The sequence below is a fragment of the Chionomys nivalis genome, chromosome 8, assembly GCF_950005125.1.
Source record: "Chionomys nivalis chromosome 8, mChiNiv1.1, whole genome shotgun sequence".
NCBI lineage: Eukaryota > Metazoa > Chordata > Mammalia > Rodentia > Cricetidae > Chionomys > Chionomys nivalis.
Genome location: NC_080093.1, coordinates 70024040 through 70045928, shown reverse-complemented (window position 1 = coordinate 70045928; position 21889 = coordinate 70024040). Strand labels below are relative to the sequence as shown.

The 21889-nt window shown below is 51.7% G+C and overlaps 2 protein-coding genes across 4 annotated transcripts; both read right to left on the bottom strand.

Annotated features, from left to right (window-relative positions):
- Nucleotides 1-5138, bottom strand: Aldoa (aldolase, fructose-bisphosphate A). 3 transcript variants are annotated; one of them, XM_057778557.1, is made up of 9 exons: nucleotides 5063-5138; nucleotides 2417-2549; nucleotides 2114-2325; nucleotides 1641-1695; nucleotides 1385-1545; nucleotides 987-1070; nucleotides 716-890; nucleotides 371-570; nucleotides 1-286 (listed from the first exon to the last, which is right to left on the bottom strand). In XM_057778557.1, exons 2-9 carry the CDS (start codon nucleotides 2526-2528, stop codon nucleotides 191-193), a joined length of 1095 nt encoding a protein of 364 aa, XP_057634540.1. In that variant the 5' UTR covers nucleotides 2529-2549; nucleotides 5063-5138; the 3' UTR covers nucleotides 1-190. The 3 variants fall into 3 exon arrangements, with proteins under 3 accessions (XP_057634540.1, XP_057634538.1, XP_057634539.1); XM_057778555.1 differs by lacking the exon at nucleotides 5063-5138 and adding an exon at nucleotides 4771-4888; XM_057778556.1 differs by lacking the exon at nucleotides 5063-5138 and adding an exon at nucleotides 3816-3935.
- A 386-nt stretch (nucleotides 5139-5524) lies between these two features.
- On the bottom strand, nucleotides 5525-14844 carry LOC130879759 (keratin-associated protein 4-3). The gene is made up of 3 exons (XM_057778558.1): nucleotides 14685-14844; nucleotides 13172-13327; nucleotides 5525-5805 (listed from the first exon to the last, which is right to left on the bottom strand). Exons 1-3 carry the CDS (start codon nucleotides 14688-14690, stop codon nucleotides 5692-5694), a joined length of 276 nt encoding a protein of 91 aa, XP_057634541.1. The 5' UTR covers nucleotides 14691-14844; the 3' UTR covers nucleotides 5525-5691.
- Nucleotides 14845-21889: the final 7045 nt, after the last annotated feature.

The window sequence follows — 21889 nt, the reverse complement described above, 5'->3', positions numbered from 1 at the left end:
TCGCCCTTAAATAGTTGTTTATTGGCAGTGGGCTGGAAGGGATGGCAGAATTAGCATTCGCAGACAACACCACACCAGTCACAAGGGCAGCAAGAGTGATGGATGGGAAAGCCTGAAGGCCCCCTCTTCAAAAGCAAGTGGGTAGGCGGGGGCCTGGAGTGTTGATGGGGCAGCCTCAGATCACCTCTGCTTAGTAGGCATGGTTAGAGATGAAGAGAGATTCGCTGGCTGCGGCTCCAGACTGACCACTTGGGGTGTACTTTCCTTGACAAGCAAGGCTGTTGGCCTAAAAGGGAAGAGAAACCAGGTGAGAGTTCTTCTGGGTGCCCCCCTCACCCAGGCACGCGCTCCCACCTTCATGCTGCCTTACCAGGGCTCGCTTGATGTATTCTTCCTGGGCAGCCTTCAGGTTCTCCTTCTTCCCGCCCCAGGCCTTCAGAGCAGAGGCCTGCAGGGCCCGGCCATAAGAGAAAGTCAAGGCCCATGGCTTCAGCAGTGGGCACTTGTTGATGGCATTGAGGTTGATGGACGCCTCTTCCTCGCTCTGCCCTCCAGACAGGAAAGTGACTCCTGAAGATCAAGGGCAGAAGGAGAGGGGTGGCTTTCACTAGAGGTGCAGGGCAGGGAGGAGCTGCCAGAAGCTACCCTGGAAAGGAGTCAAATGTGATGGCGTAGCCATCCACTTCACCAACCAAGATGAGGGAGTAGGCCTCACCAGTAACAGCAGGGGGCACTGTGCGACGCAGGGCTGTGACAGTTGCCATGGCAATCTCCTCATTGGAATACTTCTGGGTACAAGCATGGCCTGGGGTGACCATGTTGGGCTTCAGCAGTGTGCCTTCCAGATAGACATGGTGGTCACTCAGAGCCTTGTACACAGCAGCCAGTACCTGGAACAGGGCAGGGTGTGAGGTGAAAGGACAAGGATCACTTGTGAGTGGACCCAGCCCACATTACCCTGGCCACAGACAGGCAACCTAACCTACCTTCTCGGTTACATACTGGCAGCGCTTTAGGTCATGGTCTCCATCAGGAAGGATTTCAGGCTCCACAATGGGTACAATGCCATTCTGTGGGGAGGGACAGGGTAGTGAGGTCTCTTGACTGGGAACCCCGCCTAGTAATCTCTACCCCATTAGCCAAGATGTTATCTTGATGATGATAGTGAATCAAGGCTTCAAAGGCCTCAGCCTCAGATTTTCCCACACTCCCCACCCCCCCTTCCCACCCACCACTGCTATGCAGAGTGGCCTCCACTTGTTTGGGATTGAGAACAGTTGCTCTGGGGGAGGGAGATGTCCTGGCAGATGGACAGAAAGCTAGCCCACACTGGAACCAAATGGCGTAGGAAGTGGTCTACTGTGGCCCAGTCGTTCAGTCCCACCTGCTGGCAGATGCTGGCATAACGGGCCAGAACATTGGCATTTTCCATGATGGCAAGGGCTGAAGGAGTATGCTCCCCAATCTTGAGCACACAGCGCCATTTGGCAAAGTCAGCTCCATCCTTCTTATACTGGGCACAGCGTTCTGACAGCCCATCCAGCCCTGAAGAGGAACAAAATGAAGAGAGGCAGAGTCATGATTCCACTCCGGGACCCTGGTGAGCTGGTGAGGAAGGGAAGGAGGCAGGTCACACTCACCTTGGGTGGTGGTCTCGCCATTGGTTCCTGCCAGGGGCACCACGCCTTTATCTACCTGCCAGGATACAGGGCAGCAATTCAGCTCTACCATCCTTTCCTCTACTCAACCAGCTCCATCCCTCACTGCAGCCTCTCAGGGCCTACAAATATTTTTTTATGAGTCCCACGAGGAAAGATACACGTATTATCTGAGAGAACATTAATTGGAGGAGCTGGCGCTGCCTCTCACTAAGCAAACCACTTCACTGCTTTGCACTTTGACTTTTTCAGCTGTAAATAAGGAAACACCTTAGAACCATAGGGGGCTGTAGAGTTCAGAGATAGAACACTTGCCTAGCATGCAAAAGGACCACCCTAAGTCTGGAGCAGACCATACCTAAATCCCTAGGCCCTGCTAACTCAGCACCCAATCCCTGCCCTATTAATCCGCTTCCCCAGATCCATTTCTAATCTTACACCTCCAGGGCCCTTACCTTAATGCCCACAACACCGCCCTTGGACTTGATAACTTGGGGGAAGGGACGTCCATCATCCGCCTTCTGGTAGAGTGTTTCGTGGAAGAGGATCACCCCCCCAATGCAGGGATTCACACGGTCATCAGCAGTTAGCAGCAGCTGGCGGTAGAAGCGCCTGTTCTCTTCGGTGTTCTCAGTGCCAATGGACTGCAGCCGCTTAGCAATGCTTCCTGAATCATGTGGAAGAACAAGGGGATCAGCCTGCCACCTCCAACCCCGGGTCCCCCGCCCCTTCCCCCGTTTCTCCTGCCTCTACCGCACCAGTGGACTCATCTGCAGCCAGGATGCCCTTGCCCGGAGCCACAATTCGGTGAGCGATGTCAGACAGCTCCTTCTTCTGCTCCGGGGTTAGTGCTGGGTATGGGTAGGGCATGGTGCCAGTGGCAGCACGTTCCTGAGGGAAGGAGACAGACAGGGACAAGTGGTTAGTTGGGCCATCCTATAGTCTCCCCTGGTAAATGAGGACTCCTTCCCTGGAGGGCAGGGAAGCAGCCCCACCTCCCCTGCCCCACTCCCTGAGGGTCCTGGGCTACTTCCTGTCCCAGAGCTCTCCCGTACACCCAACTTCCCTATACTAGACCTGCCTCTTCCTGTACCTTTCCTAACTCTGTCTGTTGCTGGGTGTTGCCCAGCTCAGAGTGGGGTTGCTCACTGGCAACTGGGGGAAAGGAAAAGGCCAGAGCCAGGGACAGGCGGGTCATGTTGAAGCTGGACCCATCTGGCTTGCGCGTTGCCATGGGTCACCTTGCCTAGAAACAAAATTGAACCGGGAGTATTTTAGAATATAAGGATCATATAGGGCAGAGAGCCCAATACCATCATCTGAAAGAGCCCAAGAAAGAAATCATCTGTGTTTGAAGTCACACAGCAAAGAGAGGAGCTAGAACCCAGATTTTCTGACTGAGGTGGGGCGTCCCTTGTAATCTACCCAGGTCTGGCCCAGGCTTCAAGGACACCCCAAGGTCAGGCTTCTCCCTCCTGGTGGGGGTGTTAGGAAAAATACAAGGTAATCAAAAACAGAGAGAAAGGGCTATGGAGCTCAGGTGGAAAGGAAGCTTTGCCTCCACACTGCCCAAGGGGAAAGGGTAGAAGTGAGACACGTGCCCCACCCCTTCCCTGAAAAGTGCTCCCGTGCTTGCGTCTGTGGCAGTTCCAGGCTCAGAATCAAGGTCACAAGATAAGAAAAGATAGCGAGGTGTTAATGGGCCACGGAGCAAGACAGAGAGGAGTTTCCCCCTCCTCCACAGGGGATCCCCCGAAACGAAGCAAACTCCCCCACCCCATCGAGGAACCCTAACGCAGTATACGAGCTGACCTTCCCACACCCATCGCTTCTTGGGATCCTCGAACTGGCAATGAGACCCTAATGTTTGCATAGGTGGGGGAAGTTCTTGCAAAAATAAAAAAGGGGGTCTAATTTTCCATATCATCTGGCTTCCTCCCCCGCCATGACTCAGCGCACGGAGCTGCTGCGTGGCGCAGCGCGCTCCCAGGGCGCAGGCTGGAGGGCAGAAGCTGGGCTGGGGGCGAGCGTGGGGGTAGAGAAGGGAGAAGCGAGGGGCCGTGGGGGATGGAGGCTCCGCGCTGCTGCTTTGCCCGCCACGGGCCCGGGATCCTACCCCAAGGTCCCTTCCCCGCGCACGTGTCAAATGGCGCTCACCTGGCACAGGAGGGGGTGAGTCTGCCGGCTACGGCGGTGGGTGAGCGAAAGGACGGAGGACCGAACGCGGATAAAGTCACCAGAACCCCGATCTGCGTGCGTTCCAAAAGAACGCAGCCTATTGAGCTGAGGGTGGAGAAGGGGGTGACGACAGGAGGCGGGGCCTCGGACATTTAAAGGCGCCGCTCCGCCCTCTGCGGGTATTTTTCCTTGCTGGGACACTAAGTGTCCAATTGCAGGCAGGCACTGTGCACGGCACCGCCTCAAGATGCAACGATAGGAGGCGGCGCTGGGGAGGAGACTAGCGGTCAGAACCCGATCCCTCCTCCGCTCCGCTAGGACGTGACTCGAGCCACATCCCTCGGGTCACCAGGGCCCTCCCTCCCCCAGTTCTTGCCCGGCGCGCGCGCGAGCGTCGTGACTCAGCCGGAATGTGGGCTGGCGAGGGGGTGGGAGTGTCAGAGGGAGATGGTGGCTGGCCTCCCCTTCTAGACCCCTGGCTTCCGGCCTGCGCAGTGGCAGCCTGACGTCACTGCAAAGAACCCAGAGGTTCCGCGCCTGCCTTCCTCGTGTGGCTACGGGGCGCAACCGGCCCCTCCCCGGCCGGAGCACCCACAAGGAGTGGGAGAGGGCGACTTAGCTAGCGGGGTACGCAAGTTAAGCCTCCTCGGACCGGCGCGCCAGCCTCATCGCTAAAGAGTGGCCTAGCCTGGTCCGGGCTAAACTAGCAGATTGGCGGGAGTCACCTCCCGCTACAGCTAAACACCACCTTTGAGGAAATGATCGACAGGGTCTGGCTCAAGCCAGACTCGTCTTCCCCGAACCTGATTTTCTTCTTCAAAATAAAAAGCCGTCTCCGAGCTCTCTGCCACCCACTTACTCTCAGAGCATCCAGTTCCCTCAGACCCCAATCTGCAACCCCCATCCCTACCCTGGGATCTGGCGAGCGGCCCACCTGTGGCGCTGTGAATGAAGCCGGCAGAGCCTGGTCAGCGAGTGAGCCCGGAGGCCCGGGGCTGGGTTATAAGGCAGCGCCTCTCCTCCACCCCCCTCCCCTGCAGACACCCGCACCGGTGTCCCTGCCCGGTAACCCCTGCCCTTTCCCCACCACGAATCCCGCGGCAGGGACCTATATTTAGGGAAACCTGAGGCTCCTGACATTCATGCCAGCGTGGGGCCCCTGAGTCGGGGAAGAAAAAGGAAGCTTTGGTTTGCCTGGAGGGGAGGAGGTGCCCCTGCCCACTCACCGGTCTTTAGAAGAACGAACCTCTTCCTTGAAAACAGAGCGGTGAAGAGAAATCAGTCTCCGGCCTGGGATCTATAAGGCAGAGCAAGTCGGAAGGTTGCTGGGGTGTCTGGTTGTTGCCTCCCACTGACTCTTTTGGTTCCCTCCTCTTACTCTGGGCCTGCTGGTGGCTGTATCTTTTTTTTTTTTTTTTAAGAAGAGCAAATACAGGCAGGATACTCACCTCTTAAAATAACTCGGAGTCTATAGGCAGGCTGCGACTGGCTTCCCTATATCTTGATATTCCAGGTTGGCAGAGCCCTCTCATACTGTTGCGTGGGTGAGCGACGTCCTGCATCCTCACCCTCACTTATATAGTTTACCAGGGAGGGAGGGGACGAGGGGTAGGGGCACCGGGCCGAACACCAGCCCCTTTTCCTTCCAGCCCTCCGAAGGAACTGAATTCAGCTGTCCAAGGGCTCTCAGAATCCTGTCCTGCAGGGAACCAGGCCCTCCACTCAAGGCTCCCAGGTCAGGCTGGACCTGCCAGCTGTGATTCCAGTGGCCTAGCAGTGGTGTCCTGAGGGCCATTTTAGAGGGGGCCCTAGGGGCTGGCCACTCCCCAAAGAACAAGCCCCCCACTCCCATCCTTCATCTGAGCTTGATCTCGAAACAGAGGCAGTTGAGGCTCTGGCAGTCCGGAAGCTGGCAGGCGCAGGCACAGTCACACAAGGGGCAGCATTGAGGACATCGAGGAGCCCAACCCTGAGGGAGAAGAGAAGGGTGGATAAAGCAGCACCAGGACTTGGGTCTGCTTTCCTCCAACTGGAGAAGGGAGGTCCCCCTGCCCAGGGGAACAGAGGGTTCCATCCACCTTCTCTGGAAACAAAGCAATTCTCCACGCTGAGAATTCAGCAGTGACACACGGTAGGGAGTACACCAGCCTACTCCAGCAGTGACACACACACACACACACACACACACACACACACACACACACGGTAGTACACCAGCCTACTCCAGCAGTGACACACACACACACGGTAGGGAGTACACCAGCCTACTCCAGCAGTGACACACACACACGGTAGTGCACCAGCCTACTCCAGCAGTGACACACACACACACACGGTAGTACACCAGCCTACTCCAGCAGTGACACACACACACGGTAGTGCACCAGCCTACTCCAGCAGTGACACACACACACACACGGTAGTACACCAGCCTACTCCAGCAGTGACACACACACACACACGGTAGTGCACCAGCCTACTCCAGCAGTGACACACACACACACACACACGGTAGTACACCAGCCTACTCCAGCAGTGACACACACACACACACACACGGTAGGGAGTACACTAGCCTACTCCAGCAGTGACACACACACACACACACACACGGTAGTGCACCAGCCTACTCCAGCAGTGACACACACACACACACACACGGTAGTGCACCAGCCTACTCCAGCAGTGACACACACACACGGTAGGGAATACACCAGCCTACTCCAGCAGTGACACACACACACGGTAGGGAATACACCAGCCTACTCCAGCAGTGACACACACACACACACACACGGTAGTACACTAGCCTACTCCAGCAGTGACACACACACACACACACACGGTAGTACACTAGCCTACTCCAGCAGTGACACACACACACACACGGTAGGGAATACACCAGCCTACTCCAGTAGCCTCCAAGCTCCAGTGCGCAGGGGCTCCATGGGTGAGCAGACCAGTGAAGAACTGGCTTTAAGTCTGACTAGAATTTGGGGGGGTCAGCTCTGCTCTGCTCTGAGCCCTGTGCAACCCAGAGGAAGCCAGGACACAGAGAGCACATTTCGATCCTCATGAAGGTAACTTCTGGGTTTTGGACTTTGCTGGCATCAAACCAAACTGCAAGATGTCTTCCCTCCTTCCTTCCTTTGTGAGACAGGTTCAGTGTATAGCTCACACTAATCTGGAACTATGACACCTAGGTTGTCAATCCTCCTGACAATCCTCCTGCTTCCACCTACCAAGTACTTGGGGCTTCTGTTGGCCTTTGTTTTGAGACATAATTTCACTGTGTGGCCTGCCATAATGGAACTCACTTACTTCCTAGTGCTAAAGCACTTGGATCTCTGTGAGTTTGAGGCCAGCCTGATCTACATCTTGAGTTCCAGGGCAGCCAGGGCTACATAACAGCATTGGCTCTCAACCTGCCCAATGCTGCGATCCTTTAATACACTTCATGTTGTGGTGACCCTCAGCCATACAGTTATTTTTGTTGCTACTTCATAACTAATTTTGTGCCGGGCAGTGGTGGCACCCGCCTTTAATCCCAGCATTCAGGAGGCAGAGGCAGGCGGATCTTTGTGAGTTCGAGGCCAGCCGGAAACGTTCGTGTTTTCCGGTGGTCTTAGGCAACCTCTGGGAAAGGACTGTGTGATCATGAAGGGGTTGTGACCCACAGACTGAGAACCAGAGACACAGGGAGCTCCTGTCTCAAAAAACAAATAAATAGGGGGCTGGAGAGATGGCTCAGCGGTTAAGAGCATTGCCTACTCTTCCAAAGGTCCTGAGTTCAATTCCCAGCAACCACATGGTGGCTCACAACCATCTGTAATGGGGTCTGGTGCCCTCTTCTGGCCTGCAGGCATACACACAGACAGAATGTTGTATACATAATAAATAAATAAATAAATAAATAAATAAATAAATAAATAAATAAATATTAAAAAAAAACAAACAAATAAATAAATAAACCTGACTTTTAAAGCCAGGTATCATGACTTGAGCCTTGAGCCTGTAATCTCAGCACTTGGAGGAGAAGGCAGAAGTTCAAGTCAGCCTGAGCTACACGAATTGTCTCTAAACGACAAACAAGACAAACAAACAAACAAAAATAAAACGAGGGGTTGAAGCAATGGCTCAGCAGTTAAGAGCAATCTTCGCTCTTCCAGAGGACCTGAGTTCAGTTCCCAACACCTACATAGTTGCTCGGAGTCACTGTAACTCCAGATACCAAATTCCAGGGGCTGTGACACCTTTTGATGTCCTTAGGCACACACGGTGTAGGGTTTTCCTCAGGCAAACCACTCATAGATAAAATAAAATAAATCTAAAGAAAAAAGGCTTTTTTTCCCTCAGTGCATAGGATCTAGGACCTCATGAACATTAGGCAAATGCTCTACTTTTGAACCACTCTGAATGGGGAAAGGAGCTTTTTACAAAACAAAATGGAAATGCATAGTAAGAGAGAAACTGGCTTGAACTGGAGTTGGTTTCCCTGGGCCTGGGATTCCCTGTGCCTATTTTCCCAAAGCCAGGAATGTTGGCTTCATTCTAAGGCTTAAAAGGCAAGGACAGTTGGTCTCATGTTCTCTACTTAGGGTGAAGACACGCTCAACAGGTGTTTGAGCCACAGATAGATGCTGAATGTATGAACTAAGCTAAGCATATCACTTTGCCTTCTTTAGGGAAAGGCAGAAGAAGAGGGCCTCTCAACTCCAGGAGAGATGACTGTCTCGTGGACATAATGTCCTGAGAGATAGGAAGGGACATTCAACATGCCAACCCTCGCTCCTCTGGCCTGGGACTGGGATGATCTGCAACTGCCCCAGGCATGGATGGGAGGCAGGCCAAGGTACTGGCGTGGACACACCCCGGTGGCTGTGTGACAGAAGGCTGGCTCCTTGAGGCCACGAGCAAAGCTAGTGACAGCCACAGTTGCATCAGAAACCAGGCCAAGACAGGAATAGGGAAATGACCTTTCCAACAGCTGAGATTTCGGGGTACTGTGTCAGATGACCAGAGAGATCGGCTGTCAGGAGAGGCTCCAGCAAGGGGGGGAGCCCAGCCAGCCCAGGGGAAGGGGTCTAAACTGGCCTGTTACTGTCAACAGGGGCAAAGGCTGTCGGTGGAGGGGAAAGAGAAGTGGCTTCTTTGTGTAGAGCATGGTTTGGGCATCTCTGGGGATGAAGTGGGGTCTGTGGGTTTCTAGAGGACCGCACCACCACTCTGTGTACAGAGCCACTGGCCAGAACACTTCACTGCCCTTACCTCAGGAAAGAGGGTATTAAAAGCGTCTTCTGGCTCTGTTCACAGAAGGGTTTAGTCCAGCCATTAATAACTGGCTAATGGATTTCTTGACTCTCATGAGCAGTGGACCCTGGAAGACCTCTGCTGTTTTAAGTACATTAATGACTCTGCAGCCTGTTAACCCCTGTGTTCTTGGGTCGGGTTTTTACCTTTTGGACTTCGGGAGGGCTGGACATTTTACTGGCTAGTTGGTGCTCACGCACTAGAATAGTAAGACCTAGGTGTGAATTCTGCCTGGCTAAATTATGTTCTGAGCCTGTTTCCTTGTCTCTGAGACAGATACCGCACTGACTTTTTAGAGTGCCAGTGGACCGAAATGAGATCCTTAGTGAGCACTCGGTAAAGGGAGCCACACCTGTCATCTGGTTTCCCTCTGCAGGTTGTTCTTCCCCACTCGCTATGTAGCCCAGGCTGTCCTCGAACTCACAGAGATCCATCTGCTTCTCCCTCCCGAGTGCTGGAATCAAAGGCGTGTGCTACTATGCCCTGCTTTAGCGGTAGTTCTTAATTCTAACATACATCCGAATTACAGGAGCTTGTTAAAAAGTACAGACTAGAATCCTGCCCCAGACCTACCTACAAGTGAGCGAGAAGCCTGGAGGCCTGACGTGCGAGGTCCTGCTTGTTTCTGGTCACCCCCTTCTGCGCCTAGAACTGTCTGCTCATTTATCTCTGCCCTTCACCACATTGTAAGCCCTGGGAGCACAGGGAGATGGTCTGGCTTATTTTTGCTAAGCCCCCAGGGTCAGCACAAAGCCTCACACGGTGGCTCCATGTGTACTGTACACATGAGGGAGGGAAGAAATGAAGGCTCCATCGCTCAGAGAGCAGGGCTCTCCTACAGAGAGGAAGAAAACCTCGGGTTTGTGGTCTGGCTGGCGCATCTGACCCCAGGCGAGGGAGTCACCCAATCTTCTGTGAGCCTCAGTGTCTACACTGGCCAAACAGACAGGCTCTGTAACCTTTTTGGCTGGCATTGTTACCATAAGGAACCTGGAGAACAGAGGCACTTTAATATCCTTGGAGGAAAGACAGACCAAGGACGGGGCAAGCTTGGCCTCCCCTTGGTCACTCTACATCTCTTTCTGGATCCAGCAGGAACTGGACAGGACCAGTTTCTCGTATGCACAAGGTTCTGAAGCCCATGCACCAACAGGTGGGAGACCCTGTCTTTTCATAGGTACACGAGATTCTGAAGCCCTGCACCAACAGGTGGGAGACCCTGTCTTCATAGTCAACCTCAGCACCTCAGCTCATCGCTTTTCCTGAGAAGCTGCCTCCCTGACTTGTCACCCCATGTGGACAGATGGGGGGAAGGAGATGGTGTTGGGACCATGAATCATCCTGTAACTCCTTAAGATAGGTGTTCTGGATCCCTTGGGCCTCTCCACAACAAGTTCCAGCAGTGGCTTCATAGTGAGGGTGAACAGCTATCTTTTTTTTTTTGTTGTTGTTGTTGTTGTTTTTGTTTTTTTGTTTTTCGAGACAGGGTTTCTATGTAGCTTTGGAGCCTGTCCTGGAACTAGCTCTTGTAGACCAGGTTAGCCTTGAACTCACAGAGATCTGCCTGCCTCTGCTTCCCAAGTGCTGGGATTAAAGGCGTGCACCGCCACCGCCCAGCCAGTGGCTATCTTCTTTCAAATAGACTCAGAAAGAGTTCTGAGTCTGATGTGGTTGCTGGGAATCAAACCCAGGTCCTTTGGAAGAGCAGCCGGTGCTCTTATCTGCTGGGCCATCTCTCCAGCCCTCAAATTTATTTTTTGAGATAGGGTAGCTTGCCCATACTGGCCTTGAACTTCCTATGTTGCTTTACCTTGAACTTCTGATTTTTATTACGAGTGTATGAGTATTCTGACCATGTGTGTTTGTGCACACATGCATGCCCGTTGCCTGTGAACCGGAAGGCATCCACACCTAGTTTACATGGTGCTGGGAATCAACCCAGTGCCTCCTGCACACTAGGCAAACACCCTCCCAGCTCAGCTGTATCGCCAACCCTCATCATTTATTTTGAAAGTCAAAACATCTGCCAGGGATTTGCACCAAGCACAGTCAATCCAAGTTATGAATTTGCTGCAGCTCAGTCTGTTACCCCCTGCTAAGAAAGGTCATCACTCCAAGGACAGGAACTCTGTTGTCTTAATCTCTGAGCCCAAAATAGTCCCTGTCCAAGAAGGTGGTTGATCACACTGAACATTTTTAAACCCACAAACATAAAAATTGTTGTCTTCTGTAGGTCAGCTTCTCCCTCTAGGATTCTATTGCAGCTTAAACTGTGGAGCCATTTGCGAGCCAAGGCTTTTCTGTGTAACACTGGGAAAGCCACAAGCATCCCCAAGCCCTCTTACTCCTCCGCAAGGAGAGCAGAACAATACATCTGTAGCTCCAGCTTCAGGCACGGACACATGGCCAAGTGCGGTGTGCGGTTGAAATGGTCATAGAGAAGCAGACTGTGTGGCGGGGCTCCATCTTTGCAGGAAGGGAGGAATGCATGGTAGTCACGGTGAGGCATGAGGGTAGCGCACACACACAAAGACAACTTCACAGAGCACCTGGAAGATGACCGCTCCTCCTATCTCTGCCCCTCCCTTGTTTCCTGTGACGCTAGCCGAGTGCTCTACCACTTTGTCTTTCTACCTGAGTATTTCGTAGACAATACCTTTAGTAATAAAAATAGATTTTCATTACAAAACCCACCTGTAATCCCGCCACTGGGGAGGCAGAGGCAGGAGGATCTCTGTGAGCTTGAGGCCAGCCTAGGTTACATAGTGAGACCCTGTCTCAAAAAAGAAAAGCCAAACAAAACAACTAAACCAGCAAAAACCCAGCCTGCTTGATAATTAATATGATTTAATTTTGGAAATAAAATTAAGCCTTCCACCGTCTTGGCACCTATGAAGTCCTGCTGGGAACAGAACCTCTAAAAGGCAAATATGTCTGGAAGGCTGTGGTCCTGTGTCATTTCAGCTGGCTAGAAGCGAGGTCTCCGGAACCAAAGGGGGCCCCTGGCTCTGAAGTCTAGAGCTGGTTACGGCTGAGATGAAATTTAATTTTACTTGGGAAGAGACAAGCTAATGTGCATAAAGGAAGAACAGCACCACCTCCCATAAGCACACTGAAAAGCCAGAGTGGTCTGGGGAAAAGGAACTCAGACCCACGGAAACAGTGGCAGGGTTCATGCCAAAGTCCAAAGCAACTTTCTCGCCAAGGCCACTGGACACAGACTCCTCTCACAAATTTAAACTAACCACAAGGAAGTAAACAGAAGTGAAAAAAATTACAGTTAAGCCAGGATGTTGTGGCGCACATCTGTAGGCTTGGCACTCAGGAGACAGAAGCAAGAGGATCAGGAGTTTAAGGCTAGCTTTGTCTGCGAGACCCTGCTGCAAGTGAAATTTTACAATTTTAAATAATGTTAAATTTAAATAAATCTCATCTCTCAGAGTTGCTGGTGGAAACAGCACAGGGCCTACAGCAGTGAGCTCTCTGGAATATATCTCCCAACGAACAGAAGGCGTTTTGTTGAGGTCAGTGCGAGGTACCAGGCCACACCAGACAAACGCTTCACTTACAACCCTGTTTTCTTTTGACTACTTTGTTCAAAAGTCCTGATAAGGTTGGGTATGGTGGTTCTCACCTTTATTCCCAGCACTTGGGAAGTAGAGGCAGGTGGAGCTCTGTGAGTTCAAGGCCAGCCTGGTCTACACAGTGAGTTCCAGGACAGCCAGCACTATATAACAGAGAAACCTTATCTCAAAAAAAAAAAAAAAAAAAAGTCCTGATTATGCTCTGGGCACGCCACACAGATCACCTTTCTCCAGCTGTCATCCTATTTTCTTTTCTTTCAAGTACCATTCATCTCCGAACACAATCTGATATGCGGCCATGTTGTCTTTAGCTATCTGCCTATGTATGACTCAGTACCTGGCCTAGGGTTGGGCTCAGTAATAAATGTGCTGGACAAAGAAATGAAGGCCCAGACCATGCCCAGACCAGAGGGTTAAGAACGTGTTAAGAACGGAACTCACAGCTTCGCTGGGATGAGGGCAGCAGGCATCCAGGTAGTGGGCTGGACTGGGTAGAGGGAAGTCGCAGGCTTCTGCGCAGCTCCAGCAACAGTCCTGGGTCTCTGAGGCAGTCTGCTTCCTGCATGGGGAGCTGCAGTCTGTGCAGCAGCCCTGAGCCTGGGAGATGACAAAAGCCAGGATCTGAACCAGACAGCAGGGACAGGCAGCCCTCCTCTTTACAAGGGAAGGACTAACTGGAGATAAGAAGGCTCTCCTGGCCCCACGAAAAGGGCAGATGCGCTGACTAAATGGCAGGTGAGGGACACTAATCACCAGGTTCCTGGTCCCGTCCTGCCCCTCCAGGCTCCTCACCAGCAGGCAGTGCCTGATCAGCAGCACTAAGCCCAGCAGCAGCAAATACACGCCCACAGCGATGAAGACGATAGCCGGAATGGGGAGCAGCAAGGGAGGGCTGCTGATGGATGCTGGGGCTGGATTCCATGGGCCAGAAGAGGTCTGGATAAGCACAGAGGAGGGCGTGAGGTGGGGCAAGAGCTGTACAGGATGCCAGGAGGAGCACAGAGCTAGGTGAGCGGTCCACAGGGCACTGACTCACCTCCGCCCTGTCCCTCGGCCATCTCAGCCATCCTCATCTTACTACCACGTACTTGCTGTCGGTTTAGAGATATCTGCGAAACACTGCTCTCCTTTGTAGAACACTTCTCTGCACAGATTTTTGTATCTAGCTCTGATCTGACAGGTTTCCCATCTCTCTCTGCCCTCGCCCCTCTTCTAACTCATTTCTTTCTTTTTATTTATTTTTTTTCCGAGACAGGGTTTCCTCTGTAGTTTTGGAGCCTGATCTGGAACTAGCTCTTGTAGACCAGGATGGTCTCGAACTCACAAAGATCTGCCTGTCTCTGCCTCCCAAGTGCTGGGATTAAAGCCGTGCACCCCGCTTCTTCTAATTCATTTCTTTCCACATCAGACTGCCCTGGCATCTCCACCAGCGACTCCCAACAACTGCTTATTTCAGGGACAAAGCTTCCCTACCCTAGTCCTAGCTACTCCGTCCCCCACCCCATACCCTGCAATCAGGCTCCATCCTCTCTCTGGCCCCTAGGCCTCTGCTTGTATTGCTTACTGTCTCTTTGATTGCTAGCACACTATCTTGCTAGGGATCCCTAAAACGTGCCACCTCCCGGGAAGTGCACCCTGGGCACTGTCTCACAGCTCTGGTCCAGAGCTAAAAGGTATTGGATAGCCGGGCGGTGGTGGCGCACGCCTTTAATCCCAGCAACTCGGGAGGCAGAGGCAGGCGGATCTCTGGAGTTCGAGGCCAGCCTGGTCTACAAGAGCTAGTTCCGGGACAGGCACCAAAGCTACAGAGAAACCCTGTCTCGAAAAACCAAAAAAAAAAAAAAGAAAGAAAGAAAGAAAAAGAAAAAAAGAAAAGTAAAAGGTATTGGATAGAAAGAAAGCCCCCTCCCCAGTCCAAGCTCAAAGGCAGGAGAGCACATAGCACTGGACTCACGTCCATGGGGCAGGTCAACACTAGTCCGTCCAGGAGCTGCAGAAAAGAGAAGATTCTGGGCTCAAAGCCGAGTACCCTTAGGCCGGGGTGCCCAGTCTTCCCTCTCTTCCTGAGTGGGAAATCTGAGGCCTACGGATGGCGGCTGGACAGGCAGGGGTCTCGGGATCCAGCACCTTCTCTTCGCCTGAGCCACGCCCTCAGCAGTCCCCAAGTCCCGCGGGCAGTTTACTGGTAGCACGCTGCCTTGGGTCCGAACCGCCAAGGCGCCAGCACCGCCCAGGAGCTTGGCGCTGCTTCTTGCCGTTGCCAAGGGGACCACAGTGCTTCCACTACGGCGGCCGCAGAGACCCAAACTCTCTATTCCCGCCTCACTGTACTCTCCTTGCCTTTTTCGACCATGTACCCTAGGTAATCGCCACCATCCCGGCTTTCCCTCCAGAATTGGAAGTAGCGGATTCTCGCCACCGCTGGCTCAGGCAGGATGCTCGTCAGATGCTGGATGGCGGAGGAGGCAGGCTGGGTCCACTCCCTCTTCTGCAAAGGGGGAACTGCCTGCCTCAGACATACTGCGTTTTTAAACTTCATTTTCTGGAGAAGGGCAAGAGCAGGATCAATTGTAGACAAGGAGCAAGACTCCCCAAGTCCCACGAAAAAGCAGATGCTCTGACTAAATGGCAACGGTGTCTCACGATAAAAGCTTGCAACTGAGGGGATCACCAGGTTCCTCGTTTCCAAGGCCTTCCCTTTCTTCTCTGCCAGGCTTCTCGTTAATAGTTCAGCCCCTCTCACTTCACCAGCGGCAGTCCACCTGTCCAGTCCCGTGTGTCTTGTCCCTATCCCCCGTCCGGCTGTCCGTCCTCCCCACCTCCCCCCCACGCACCACACCCCGCTTTTTGCATTTTTCTCTCCTACATTCACGTTTTGTTTGCTAAGACGAGATCTGTGACCCAGGCTGACCTGAAACTCACACCATGTAGTGTAATTTGGTCTGGGTCTCACGGCAGTGACCTCAGCCCCCTGAGTGTGGTGCTCACACCTGGTCCTGTTCTATGCTGAACCACCAACACCCACTGACTGCAGGATAAAACACAGCCTTAGTAGACTCAAAGCATCTACTCAGCCTCCCCTGGCTTCTCTCCAGAGCTCGGAGAATAAAGCAAACTTCCTTCCCTCCTGCTGTCTTTCTATTGGAGGACAAGGCATACATACGTCTAGAAATAGATACTACTTTGTGTCTGATCAGTTCTTTCGGTGGTCCACGGAAGATCTACTTCAGGGATGCTGAGCCATGCACTGTCTCAGCTCTGAGGCCTCGGGGATGCTCTGCCCTCTGCCCAAAACACCCTTCCCTTTCCCTCTCTTGAACTCCTTCCTCGTCCCTCAGGCCTGTGCTCAGCTGTGCCCTTTCAGGGTCTTGCTGCCCACTTGCGGCGGAAGTTACCATGTTGGGCTCCGCTCTCTGCAGGTACTGAATGTCTCCATATCTGCCTGGCCCCTGGGTCAGACTGCCTGGGCTGCACTGCTTTTCCTGATTCATCTCCATGACCCAAGCTCTTGGTACTTGGCCTTGGGACCGCCCAGAAGACAACAGTCCCCGACACTAAAGACTCTAAATCCAGCTCTGACTCTACCTGCGGAGGGAGCGTTATCTGGCACCTGTTCCCTCGGCTGCTGCTGTGCTCAGTTTCCTTGTCACTCCTAACCTTCTGGTTGCACATGTGTGCATGCATGTGCATTTGCACACACACAGACACAGCTCTTGTGGAGGCCTGTGATACAGTGTCACCCACACCTGTTGTGTGAAAGGGTTCCCTCTCCTGATGTACTTACCAAAGCGGCTTCCCCTGGACTTCCTTTTTATTTTATATTTTTATTTGCTTTTTATTTTATTTTAGGTTGTTTTTCTCTCTCCCCGCCCCCGCCCCAGAGTCTCACTGTAGCTCTGGCTGCCCTGGCTATGTAGACCAGGCTGGTCTTGAGCTCATAGAGATGTGCCTGCCTCTGCCTTGCCTCCTCAGTGCTAGGATTAAAGGTGTGCACCACTATGCCTGCTCCCATGGGCCTCCTTACACCACAGAAATTGTCAGGTGGTGGCGCACGCCTTTAATCCCAGCACTCGGGAGGCAGAGGCAGAGGCAGAGGCAGGTAGATCTCTGTGAGCTCAGGCCAGCCTGGTCTACAAAGTGAGTTAGTGAGTTTCAGGACAGCTAGGGCTATTACACAGAAAAACCCTGTCTCAGGAAAATAAACAAACAAACAAATAAATATATGTCAGGCTCTGTGCCGCTATTATATACAGATTCCTCCAAGATTGAAGCATTTCGTCTTGCAGGGAAGCTCTTGAAACAGGAAGGTAGACAACTCAAAACAGCTTCAGGAAGTCTCTGAATCTGACCAGATTCACTAGGCCTCTACCTACCTGCTGGAGTAAGTGACACCTGCTGAGAGTCCTTCTCCAGCAAGACAAACTGTGAAGATCCTTGAGACTAGTAGGTTTAGGCCAACTGAGTCACGTGGGCAGGACACTCTTTGAGCAGCCTGCTTAGTGCAGTGTGCTCCTGGTTCTCGGCTTTCTGCGCTGTTACCTACCCTGGGGTGGGCTCTGACCATACACATGTCTTTGAGTCATTTCTGCTCCTCTAAGTAACTCCACACCCATATTTCTGTAAGTAACCCTGACGAAACTCATTGGCTAACCAAGTAGGACTTTGGCGATATGTGTACTTGGGTCTTTCCTGGGCTGCCTATCTGGGGTGAGTAGATGGTGAGTAGGTGGGGTGTGTGTTTCCCCAGAGAAAAGTTTTGTCACACAACAGTTTCTGTGTCCTGAATGCCCCTTCAGCCTTCAATCACACCAGCAGGGTCCCAGCCATTCCTATGCCGCCTCTGGCCTTCTCAGGAATGACTGAGCCCAGGGAACAGTGCTCGGCAAGTCCCTGAAGTCAGCATTGCTGGTTAATTTGAAGCGGTATCAGATTGCTTCCTTGAGATTCTCTTCTTTCTGAGTCTCAAGGACCAGGATGAGGGCAGTTTCCTCTCTGCTGTAGGAAAGGAAAAGCTCCCCCAGCCCCCCACTGCCTGTCTTCAGCCCCTTCCAACAGAGAGATGTGAGCCTTGGCAAGGACCCCAGGCACACCCATGCTCTACAGTGGCCAGACTCACTGCTGACGGTATTCTGTTGCTACCATTGGCTCCTCCAGTGTGTAGGAGGGCAGACAGTGCACCAGACAAGCCAATAGGAGGGATGATGTATGTGTCTCGCTTTGCCAAGGCCCCACTTCTACCCACGTTATACCATCAGTAGGAGGTAGGGAACACTGACTTTACTGTAACCAATGGCTGCCATGCTCCTTCTACCTGAAGTTCACAGCTGAAGATGTCACATAGGATAGTGTTGAACTGACCCAGAAGAGTGAGAAGAGGATACCATGTTCCCCATCATCATGGACTGGTTGAGAGATGGGAGATCCAGACGGACCAGCAGATGAGGGAAGCTTAGGCAGGCTTGGGTGTGACCCTGAGAGGGAGTCAATCAAGCATCATTTTGATCTAATAATTTCGGCCTCTCCATTGGCTATCGGACAGCGTTGCTTCTAGATACTAAGAAAAGGCTCCTGGGCTGGCAAGATGGCTCAGACATGCATGCCTGATGAGCTGAACTCAACCCTCAAAAGCCAAGGAAAGGTGGGAGGAAGGAACAGACTCCTCTGATCTACACACACACAGGCTGTAGCATGAGTGCATCTCTCTCTCTCTCCACACACACACACACACACACAAACACACACGAGAAGGGGGGAGTTTTCTCAGCATTCCTAATATGAAAATGCAAGCCTCAGAGGGTGGAGGCCATGCCTTTGTTCTTCTTAGCATTCAGGAGGCCGAGACAGGTGAATCTCTGGGTTCAAAACCAGTTTGGTCTACAGAGAGAGTTCCGGACAGCCAAAACTACACGGAGAAACCATCTCAAAAAAACAACACAAAGAAAATGAAAGGCCTGTATCTAGGCCCTGACCACGTGAGAATGAAGAAGCTGCTCTTGCACTGAGCCAAAGTAGCATCTCTCACACCTGTGGTTCCAGAATACGGGAGAGAAGAGAGGAAGAGCCTTAATTTGAGGATAGTCAGGGCTACACAGCAAAACCCTGTCTCACAGGCTGAGAGCAAGGTGTCTCAACGGTAGAGTTTTTCAAGGCATGCCCAAGGCTCTTCGCTTTAATCCCAAGTCCCATGGAAACACACATAACTGGACAGTCATCAATGACTACCCCAGAGAGGTCTCCTACCGGAACTGCACTTTATGCCGGCCTTGTGAAGCCCTCTGTAGAGTTCCTGCCGGTGTCCCTATTTGTACATAAGCATCCCAAGACTCAGGGGAGTCGAGCCCCACCCATACTCCCGGCAAGGGAGTGAGTGGCAAAGCCAGGATTCAGACCCAGGCAATAGGACAGGCTCAGGAAACGTCCAAAGCTTAGCTAAGGTCACACAGACAAGCTACGGAAGAACAGATTAGTGTACCCGTGGTTGTCGGTCTCCATCCCACCTATTGTGAAGCTTGGTTTTTTTCTGGTGTCAGGAAAAAGGGGAGGACCAGACCTTCTTGGAACTGTACGAACTCAGGACAGGTACAAACAGAACTAAATAATGAATGTGCTGGCGCCGGGTTGGAGTATTAGGTGGGAAACAGACACCAGGGCCCATTCAGCCGTTACTTATTTACAGCCTCGGGATGTCACACCTGCCTCTGCCCCCATCTGCCATCTGCCTGGGTCCTGAAGAAGAGCCTGGGAGCCTTTGGATAAGGGAGCCCAAAGCAACAGGAAATGGTACTCCCCAGCCCCAGAGGAACCTGCGGACAGGTCTGCAAGGGTGGGGCAGGGGTGAGAGACTTCCCTGGTGAGCCAGGCAGAGGGAGGGAAGGACACAGAAGTCACCTGAGCACCACCCACATGGCCCCTTCACAGGCCATGTCCAGTGGCTACAAACCTACCTGGTTGTAGTTCCGGGCATGGCCAGAGACTTCTAGAACACTTAAACCTGAGCAATGGGCGGAGGATACCCTATCCTGAGTTTATTTTAGGTGGCACGCCAGTTTAGCAAGGACATACATACCTACACACAAAGACACACAGACACACACAGAGACACACAGACACACACAAAGACACACACTCCAAGGCATACATGCCTGCTAAAATATACTATTTTCCTTCCAGCCCCCTTTCTATCCTTTCTATACTTTTGCTTGTTTGGCCTCTTTAAAAAAATGTTATTATTACCATGTAAGTGTGTGTGTGTGTGTGTGGTATGTGTGAGTACAGGTGCCCCATGCCACAGTGTGGAAGGCAAAGGACTATTTTGTGGGGTCAATTCTCTTCTTTTGCCTTTGTGTGGGATCTGGAGATTGAACAGGAGCTAGCAGCAAACACTTTCACCCACTAAGTATTATGCCCAGATCAGCGAAGTTCCCCAAAACCAACAAGGAGACAGAGGCTCCTATGTAAAAGCAAAGAGCCTTTATTTTATACAAGTTTGCAAACTCAGTCTCTCCATGTGTGCAACATACTGAAATAATCAAAGAGACACCGAGCTCAGTTGGAGTTGGGATTTTATACTAGGAAAGGTGGGGGTGAGGGGTTTCTGAGTGAGGTTCAGGAACCCTGATTGGCTGACATTTGTCTAGGGGTGTCCTGGTGTGTGCTGGCAAGGTGATCCTATCTACAGCGGTTGGAATGTTAGGCATTTCCTCGGGACAGTCTGTTCTTGGGTGGTGCTCAGGTTATCTCAGTTTGTGGTTCTTCCTGCAACCAGGTATCGCTTCAGGGTGAACTATTGAGACTCAGGCCTCCATTAAACTCGATGGCTGAGTCCTACACTGGCAGGTGATAATGGTTGGAAGTAAAGAACGTCCTTTGGGTGATCTGTTTCTATTTAGCTTACCATGGCTAGGCATCTCCCCCATCCTCCCCTTTTGCTTTGTTTTGAGACAGGGTCTTTTTTTTTTTTTTTTTTTGGTTTTTTCGAAAAAAAATACCAGCACTTGGGAAGCTGAGGTAGGTAGACTTCTGAGTTCTAGGCAAGAATTGTCTTATAAAACAAAAACAACCAACCTCCCCACTGCCGCAAACACACAACAAATCCCAGCTATGTCAGGAACTACTTACGACAAGTACACACACACACACAACCTGGAGCATGTCACACAACTTCTCTGTGCAGAGGGTGGGGGCATCTAGGGAATTGTGAGGACAGTAGAGACATATTAAAGAATTTAGATTCTGCATGGCATTGGTAAAGGTTAAAAAAAAAAAGGAAAAAAGCAAGCAAATGTCTCGGGGTCCTGAGTGCCGGATTAAAGTTGTATGTTATTGCTTTTTTTTGTTATTTATTTAGGAAGAGGACAGAGTCTCGGTCTGTAGCCTAGATTGCTCTGAATCGCAGTATGTCTCAAACAGTGGCCTGAAACTCATGGCAATCCTCTTCCCTCGGCCTCCCCTGTGCTGGGGAAATAACCCATCCAGCTGGAACTGATACTGTCCTATTGGCTACCAGGCCCATGTGTGGCTCAGAACCTGAGTCTCATGATGGTGTCCTGTGCATTTTTGTTGTTGTTGTTTTTTGGTTTTTGTTTTTTTGTTTTGTTTTTTTAAGACATGGTTTCTCTGAAGCTTTGGAGCTAGCTCTTGTAGACCAGGCTAGCCTCGAACTTACAGAGATCTGCCTGCCTCTGCCTCCCGAGTGCTGGGATTAAAGGCGTGCACCACCACTGCCCAGCCAGCCCTTGTGTTTTTGAGACAAGTTCTCACTATGTAACCCAGGCTGGCATCAACTTTTCAATCCTCCTGTCTCGGTTTTCTGAGTGTTCCAGACTACAGTGGTGAACCACCAGATTCGATGAAAACTTGATTCTTAGTGTACAAAAAAACCTATTAAGTTTCTTTGAAGCACACACACACATATAAACAGATATACAGTATACATGTGTTATTAAAATTTTCCTTGGGGCTGGGGAGACAGCTCAGCTGTTAGGAGCATTGGCTGCTCTTCCCAAGGACCTGGGTTCAATTCCCAGCACCCACATGGCAGTCCACAACTGTCTATAACTCTAGTTCCAGGGGATCTGACACCCTCATATAGACATACATGCAGGCAACCCCCCCAATAAACATTACATAAGTAAATAAATCTTTAAAAAAAAATTCCTT